Source organism: Triticum dicoccoides, chromosome 5A (genome assembly GCF_002162155.2).
Source record: "Triticum dicoccoides isolate Atlit2015 ecotype Zavitan chromosome 5A, WEW_v2.0, whole genome shotgun sequence".
NCBI classification, from domain to species: Eukaryota; Viridiplantae; Streptophyta; class Magnoliopsida; order Poales; family Poaceae; genus Triticum; species Triticum dicoccoides.
In genome coordinates this window covers 628,876,577-628,884,955 of record NC_041388.1, presented here as the reverse complement: position 1 = coordinate 628,884,955, position 8,379 = coordinate 628,876,577, and the positions used below count along the sequence as shown (strand labels likewise).

Here is an 8,379-nt window from a genome sequence, read left to right as displayed (position 1 = left end):
AGTACATCCTAAGTAAACTATTAGTAGCCTCATATATTGACTTGTTTTCACGTTATTGGTTAATAAATTTGACAAGTTTTTCCTAGGCTTGTACTAGTCTCTTTGGCATAATAGCCATATTACATTGTAATGGTTAATAACATAATAAGTATTGGCAGTAGCGGACCCAAAATCTCGATTTTTGGGGTGTCATAGTGTAATAATTATGAAAACATTACACAATAAATATATATTTTGAGCGGGGGAAAATAATATATTTTGGTCTAAACATCGTCGTACTCTCGAGAAAAAGTCTTAAAATTGCATTAGTTTGCCAGGCATCTAGCGTTAAGTACATTGTAAACATTATTTTTTTAAATTTTGCGGGGATGGTTGGATGGCCGACTCCCCTACCATTGTCCGTGGACTCGTCCGAACGTGTTCGCATGCATTTGGTGTTTTTTGTCTTTGATGAACCACGTTGGGGTTGCCCTTAGCTTATGAAACTACCAACGGTGAGAGGCCTAAACTAGCTAGCATGTGCATTTTTTCTTTTATTCAGCTGTTCTTTTAATCTGGACTACTTAAAAAGAACGTAAGGTTCCCATTTCATCTTTCTTTTCACCTTATATCTGCATTTTTAGTTAATTCAATGGCTTTTTTCATTGCCTTTCGGAATGATACTCTATTTTTTAATTGGAAAGCTATATATTCTGCAAGAATGTTAGGCTATCTATAAGGTTCTTTAACTTTTTCGATAGAAATATTAAATCTCTGGTTTACAGAGATAATTTCCTTTTGTAGATTTTTCTCTAATTCTTCGATTGCTCCTTTTTTCTTTAATAAATTTGAGAATCCAATATGAATTATGACGTGGATCGTATCGATTTCTTTTTGGATTTCTATATGCGTAATTACTTCGGAACTCCAACTAAGTAGAAAAGGACACTAGAGTGTGGCTACACGTGGTATAGGGTTGCTCGTCCCGCCTGGTGTTGAGGGAAGCTAAAGTGGAACTCTCATATACATGTTCCTTGAGTTTTTAGCTTGCTAAATGATACAGTCCTCGCTGATGGATCGGCAAATACTCCACGTCAGCGGCTATCAGCTAACGTTATGAGCCGTTAGTGGTGGTTCGCTGCCTATAGTGTTGTAATCCGGAATCAAAGTTTTGTGATAACCGTGTTGTTTACTTTCAGTGTTGTTTATTGTTCACAGCTGGATTGAGCTCAGTTGAGAGTGTCATGCTCTGTCAATATCTGTTGCGGGAGTTGTCTGTGAATCAATTCCACTTTAATCTACTTACCAAACATCTAATCAAAATATAAAGTAATTCATGGTTACAATGTGATGAACATTTATTTACACAACCGCATTATTATTGGTAGGTAAATCACAAGATAACGTACTAGTAGAATATTTATATCCCGTTTACAACGCACGAGCATCGCTCTAGTTAACACACACACAAAAATGCGCGGCCATTCAGCTGTCCTTTTACACTAGCGCACATACAGTACATAATTTCCCTGCGCGACAACGTTGCATGCGATCATTTTTCCGGAATCATGCAAGCAAGCTAGGCAGTGGCAGGGAATCAGATCGGCCGAGCCCGCTTCGGTGAGTGGTGTGGCTAGCTAGCTGGCCGGTTGGGCGCGGTCGTGAATGCGATCACGAGCTGGTGGGAGGGGACAGGCAACGACCGGCGGCCCCAGCGGGAAAGGCGTGGCCGGCCCCCTACCGGATCGGGTCGACGGCAGCGGCACGAGATGTGCGTGCATATGCGTCTGTTTGTTTATTATTGGCGGTGCATGCATGCATACGGGCGAGACTTGCATGGGCCTCGCTTGCGTGCCTCGCCAGCTCGCCCTCTTGTCTGGGTCCGTTGGGCAACCCCTGCGCGCACGAAAGCTGGCCGGTGCTATGCATCCATATGCGTGTGTGGCTGCTCACAATGTTTGCCTAGACCGTCACAGTATCCCTCGCGTTGTCGTTGCTTCATCGGGTCACGGGTCGGGCCGGCCAAGCAAGTGGGTCGTGGCATCTACGTCGACCGGCATCATCATCAGCTCGCTAGCTAATGCTGTCTCTCCATCAACCGTTTGAACCAGGCAAAGTAAGTAGAACTAAGAGATTAAGCTACGCACTCCCAAAACTCCGTAGAACTAGCTAGTATTACTCATGTTAGACGTTCACAGAATAAGGTTAGCCATTGTTCAGCTATTTTTCCTCGTGCGGAAGGTGGAACCATGGCATGGTTAGGGCCTGGCCCTCCTAATGCGGTTGAGCTCAACATTTGTTGATTGTGATCCTCAAGTGGTACGTTCAGTAATACTGTACATATTTTACCCGCATAGAAAAAATGTGAAGAATAATTAAGCAGGGTGGGGGAAAAGGTGATCGACTGGCCAACAAAGTACGTACTACGTACTCCCTCCGTTCCAAATTACTCGTCACAGAAATGGATGTGTCTAGCATACATCCATTTCTGTAACGAGTAATTCGAAATGGAGGGAGTACGTGGTAGTGTCACTTTCTTACCCGGGTAACCCGTACTAGTACAGTTTTTTTTTGAAAAAATAGTTAACTTATACGTAGAGCGTGACATGCATGACCGTGGCTCGCCGTGACCGTGAAGACCAGAGTCCATCCAGACTGGCCGAGCCGCGCGCGACACGTACGTACGTGTGGCACGGCCCCGCCAGACCCGCCGCATGTGCCAGACAGGCCGGGGGCCCGCCACCAGGCAGCGCTGGGAATCTGCCCCGACCCGGTCCATTACTCGCGGGCCCGCCTGTCTGCCGGGGCCCAGACACAGCACCTCCCTCGCTGTCCCCCCGGCCCACCCGTCACCGCACCGCGCCATCCCTGTCCTCGCGAGCGTGTGAGAGCAGCTAGCCGAGGAGCACGCAACCACCAGCCAGCCATCACCAACCCGGCCCCGTCCCTCCCGCGCTATATATGCGGGGGCAGCCGCGCAACCCAAGCGAAGCAACGCCCACACCCCAACCCCAACCTCAACCGCACGCTACGCTATCCAAGCCTCACGCACTTCTCATTTCCCAGCGACCTTGTTCGCCGGCTCGAACGTCCGTCCATGGAGATCATCGACGCGGAGCTGCGGCTCGGCCCGCCCGGCAGCGGCGACGCGGCGTTCGGCGCGCAGAAGAAGCGCTCGTTGTCGACAGTGGCGGCGGCGGCGGCCACCAGCGAGGCCTCCGGGACCGACGACCACGACGCCGCGCCGGCTTCCAAGTAAGCGCCGGCCACCACAAGGCTACGCCCTGCGTGCTTAGCATATGCATGCGCTAGTTGTGTAGCTGTGGGACAGTAGCTAATGGAATTTTTGGTGTGTGCGCGCAGGGTTCAGGTGGTTGGGTGGCCGCCGGTGGGGGCGTACCGGAAGAGCACGTTCCAGTCGGCGTCGGCGGCGAAGGAGAGTAAAGTCGCCGGCGAGGCCGGGAAGAGAGGGGGGCTGTACGTGAAGGTGAGCATGGACGGGGCGCCCTACCTGCGCAAGGTGGACCTGCGGACGTACGGGGGGTACGGGGAGCTGCGGGCCGCGCTGGACGCCCGATTCGGCTGCTTCTCCTCCTGCTCCGGCTCCTCGCCGGACAACGGCCAGTTCGCCATGGCCTACGAGGACAAGGACGGCGACCTCATGCTCGCCGGCGACGTCCCGTGGGAGTAAGCACACAAACCTCCATCTCATACCAGTTCACATCTTTGGTGTGGATTTACGTACGTACACTAGAAACTAGAAAGTGAGCCTAACTAACGAGTGGTTGTTCGTTTGGTTTTGCAGCATGTTCATCTCCTCCTGCAAGAGGCTGAGGATAATGAGAAGCTCGGAAGCACGATGATGGCGACGAAAAGGACACGATCGAACACGCACACACACACACACATACATGAAACGATCTGGAGACGATGGAAACCGGCCGTGGCACATGATGAGGAGACGGGCACACGCGCGCATGGGCCAGATGCATGATCAGGCCATGGGTGAGCGGCGACGGAGGCCGGCCGTGAGCCGGGCTACGCGGGCACGCGCGCGTCTGGCATGCACGTACGCACGCTCTGTGAAGCACTCCATCCATCCGCTCGGTACGAACGCGAGGCTGGGTCCAGGACTCACAGGGCGCGCGCTCCGGCGGGTCAGGCCGGCCGGCCGGATCGGCGTGCAGCACTAGCAGTAGCGGCAGCAGTACTGTTTTGTTGTACTAGTAGGTAGTACATGCATCTACTGATGTACAGTCAGAGGTTCAGGTTCAGCCAGCCATGTAGTAAGAAAGAACTGGAACTTGTGTGTAGATAAGTTCTCTGCTTAGTTTGTAGTTAATCTAATCTTTTGTACCGCTGAGGAACTGGGACACGGATCATAAAATGAGAGGGAGATTAAGCTCCAAATATGGTCGTTTTTTCATCCCTCACAGATGAGCACATTTGCTTTGTGTCTGCTGATGAATGATGATGGCACAAGTCATGTCGAACTGGTGGTGGTGGTGGCGCCTGAACTGTCGATCCCATCGCAGGATACGTCCGATCAAGAAGCGATGTTTCATCATATTCCTTCCCCCTGTGGCGGTGGCGCCATTGCCAGGCACTCCCCTCGCTTTTCCCTTCTCCTTCCATACGACTGTACCACTTCTCCCTTCTCTTTTCCTGTGGATACATTCCTTCCAAGAACAGTACACACAAACCAGATCAATCCGAATGAAAACAAACCTAAACATCGATACCAGCACCAGCATCCGATGACGATTTCTGCCAAAGACTCACATTCGACTTATTCTCTTTTGTTTTGCAAACGGATAACGCGCACAAATCCCGGAGTCACTGCTCCGTGCAGCGGCGCGAACGTAGAGGAATCACTGCATACGAATGTAGAGGAGTCACTGCAAGTCTGCAACGTACGTCACACACAGCATAACCGGGACCTCCACCCCCATGGCTGCACGAGCAACCAAAAATCCTGGCCAAAACGCAGGCGCGGGATAAGGAAGCGTAGCTGCCGATGTACTGCTCCAGTAAGTAACATTGTACTCCTACGCTACGGTACTATACACGTGCCCGGTAAAAAACAAAAACAACGGCGATTTGATTGCAAGAGGGTAAGGTTGAACGTTCTTCTTATAGGCGATGGCTAGCTACGGACAAGGGGCACTAGACCCACATGAACCATGCCATATTGCCATGCATTATGATGGTGGTGATACAGATGCGGACCAGACAGTGGGGAGACAACAGTGCAGCGGCATCACGCGTTACCAGGTCATGGAATCCCAGCAGCGGTGGGCAGGCCCACAACCCACAGGCCACAGCCTAGCAGACCATACTCGGCAAGGAGACGGTGAGACCGTGTAGCATGGCTTTCAGGCAGGAGCACAGCGTGTGTGCGCCCGAATGGAGCTGGCACCAAGTTGTAAAGAGTTGAAGACATAGTCAGGGATAAGAACGAGCAATGTCGGTCGGTGTTTTACGACGGTTAGTTCTTCTGTTTCTGAAAGACAAATGGACGGGAGCAACAGGAGGGTTCATTTTACATCAGAGAGAGCGAGCGTACAAAATCAACTGCTTGCTCAGGCACACTTGCTGGCTGGGTTTCTTTCTCCCTTTTCGAATCGACGAGCCATGAATGAAGCCGCGCTTTGGGATGGAACACATCTTAGTTTCTGCTCTTCTAGAGGATCGGAATATTCATTCATGCCTGTTGAGATGGACAAGAAGCAGCAAGCATCATCAGACTTTTGTATAATATTGAGTACAGGGCTACAAGGTGACATGGTATCGGTGATGTTGTACGCAGGCAGACAAATGGTACAAAGGTAACCAACTAAGATATTATTCCCAATGATATAGCTTCCCCACTTGTGTAAAAAGTCCAAGCATAGCCAACTTACAGTTATACGCATACATACAAACATGCTACACACCCAGACACCATGTGGAAAGATTTCTCTTCATGTTTGTCGGATTTTATTATTCTAACTGTTCTTACAGAGATCTACTTACGATAAATAACCACACTACAACTGCGTCTGACTAGAAACCCGAGAGTTTCAAACCATCAGAGTTATTTTCAGTCATATATAGATATCATGACAAAATGTACGAAGGCTAAAGCATGTACGCAAAGTTATACCTGCTTCTTCTTCTTCGGTCTCCTTTTGCGGCGTGGCTTATGAGCATCAGAATTTGAACTCAGAGTGCTGTTGTGATCTCCAGAAAGATTTGATGCTCTTCTATTTTTGAACGAGTTACCACTTGTGCTGGTCGAAGCATTGCCAGAGCTGGACACCGCACGTTTATCCGCAGATCTAGCTCTATTAGGTGGTAATGAGCGAGGTGGTGGCATAAGCACTCGAGCATCTCTCTGCCGCTGCATTGCACAGTAGTGGGCTTAAATATAAGGAAGCAAAATTGTGACAGCTGATTGGAAACACTGGAGACACAGTGCAGAAAACAACCTGGTTCTTTTCATCACTCGACATACCAGACGCTGCCCTACCTGAAGCACCAGGTTCTCTGCAAAAAAATAAGCATTAGGATATCTTTCCTTACCATGCAACATTTATGCAGTGATGAAGTCACTGAACATACGATGTTAAAGCAAAACAGATACAAGGTTACGATCCAGCCTGAGAAAATCTGTGGGGAATAATTTATTAGAAAATGTGATGTTTCCCCACCACGAAATGAAATGATTCAAACTGCATGAGCATCAACCAACTATTAAAATGATTATAGACCCTGTTTTTCAGGAACCAACCTTGTCCCTTGACTTCAAAACTAAGCTGAAAATGATGCCACGGGAAAATCATCCGGTCACAAAAAATGCTATCTTGCAGACCCAGATAGGATATTTTGCAGCAGTAAAAGCAACATTGCATGGATCACTTACATATCATGATTATTCACAGATAGTTTTTGGATAACCAATTTCATTAACACACTCAAACTCTATGCAATAATATAAGCCGAACTAAACATTAATTGATCACCCCGTGTAATGTTCTCAGAGTAACAAATTTACGCATGATATACCACTGGGAACCTAATAGCAAGTACAATGCCCAAGAGTTGTGAATCATACTTTGTACTTTTATCGGTAAGCTCATCATCTGCCTCTTCATCACTTGAACTTCCAGACATAAAGAAGTCATCTTCACTCACATCCAAGGTGTCATCGTCACTGGCTGTCTCTGTCGGGTGATGCAAAACAAAATTTAGTGATTTAGACAGTAGATATCTAGCCAACATGTGGCACATATTTCAATGTAAAGATGAAGGTTGAAGATGCAATCATAATCTAGAAAATCAATAATTGAAAGCTAATCAAGAGGAACATGCACCTTCTAAGTCCTTTCCATTTGCTGCAGCAGCGATGAGATTCTCCTTGATCTGTTTACGCCATGTATTCCTTTTCTCCACAATATCTGGGGTATTACCCCCGGTGAATAAAGGGAAATATTTTTCTTCCTTTGGGAAAAACTGCACCACCAAAGATAAATAACCTTTAGATGAAAATTAAAGCAGGCTCAATGATTCTAGAACAAGTACCAGCCATGATGGAGACCGAGGATACTCCTTGGTCCTAAAGAAATATACTAAATCCCATGCCAAAAAAATGGTTCAGAAAGCAAGAGAAAGAACATCAGTGAGCTTACTCTAACATATTCAAGATCTTCTCGCAATGTTGCCAGCTTGTTGCTGGCCTCATCAGCATTTAACCGTTGCTGTTTGTCAAGACGCCTTATCATCCTCTCAATCTTTCGCCTCTCTGTGAAGTTAGAATACCCACATCAAGAAAATGATAAGTTCATACAGGCAGACACAGTCACAAAGGACACTAGAAACGAATACGAACAGAGATAAGAGACCACCGACCAAAAAACTTTATCTTTCTATCCCTCAACTGTATTGTTCGTTGCATGGCCTCTTGAGTCTGATTCTCTTGCCGTTTCTTTAGTTCTTCCAATTTCTTCTCTTGAGCCACCCTCATGTCATTAGGAAGGTCCTGTAGATAAAATATGAAACATCTCAATACAGGGCTCAAATGTATGAAGGGCTAAGGCTAAGATGTGTTCTGCAAAATGGCACCAGATACATATGAAGAGGCCCCAAGTCTGCCAGAACTTGTCATTTTGGAAAAGCTTTAAGCATGTATTCTTTAATTTGGATTAGTGTGAATCAAAACATATGTATGTACATTAGACATCGTGCATGCCAGGTCTGGAAACATGGATATGGCCCAAAACCAGTGTATCAGGCCCAGATACTCGGATACATTCAGATATGCACAAATATGTATCTCATACGTGTCAAAGGAATTTCTATTTTTCCAAAAAAAAAACTGGGATACCTTTCCAGAATACGTAAAAACCCTACACTCCATCC

General features: G+C 47.4%; 2 protein-coding genes across 2 annotated transcripts in view; one reads left to right on the top strand and one right to left on the bottom strand.

Moving 5' to 3' along the window:
- Positions 1-2,963: 2,963 nt before the first annotated feature.
- Positions 2,964-4,405, top strand: LOC119303562 (auxin-responsive protein IAA14-like). Its single transcript, XM_037580693.1, has 3 exons — positions 2,964-3,234; positions 3,343-3,666; positions 3,785-4,405. Exons 1-3 carry the CDS (start codon positions 3,077-3,079, stop codon positions 3,840-3,842), a joined length of 540 nt encoding a protein of 179 aa, XP_037436590.1. The 5' UTR covers positions 2,964-3,076; the 3' UTR covers positions 3,843-4,405.
- Positions 4,406-5,421: 1,016 nt separating this feature from the next.
- LOC119303561 (rRNA-processing protein efg1-like) overlaps positions 5,422-8,379 on the bottom strand; it is a 4,583-nt gene continuing 1,625 nt past the window's right edge. Inside the window, exons 2-8 of the mRNA XM_037580692.1 lie at positions 7,870-7,999; positions 7,650-7,762; positions 7,335-7,473; positions 7,076-7,184; positions 6,450-6,507; positions 6,125-6,361; positions 5,422-5,689 (exon numbers count right to left, since the gene is read on the bottom strand). Coding sequence (XP_037436589.1) covers positions 5,684-5,689; positions 6,125-6,361; positions 6,450-6,507; positions 7,076-7,184; positions 7,335-7,473; positions 7,650-7,762; positions 7,870-7,999 — 792 coding nt within the window. The 3' untranslated portion in view covers positions 5,422-5,683. The remainder of the gene's footprint in view (positions 5,690-6,124; positions 6,362-6,449; positions 6,508-7,075; positions 7,185-7,334; positions 7,474-7,649; positions 7,763-7,869; positions 8,000-8,379) is intronic.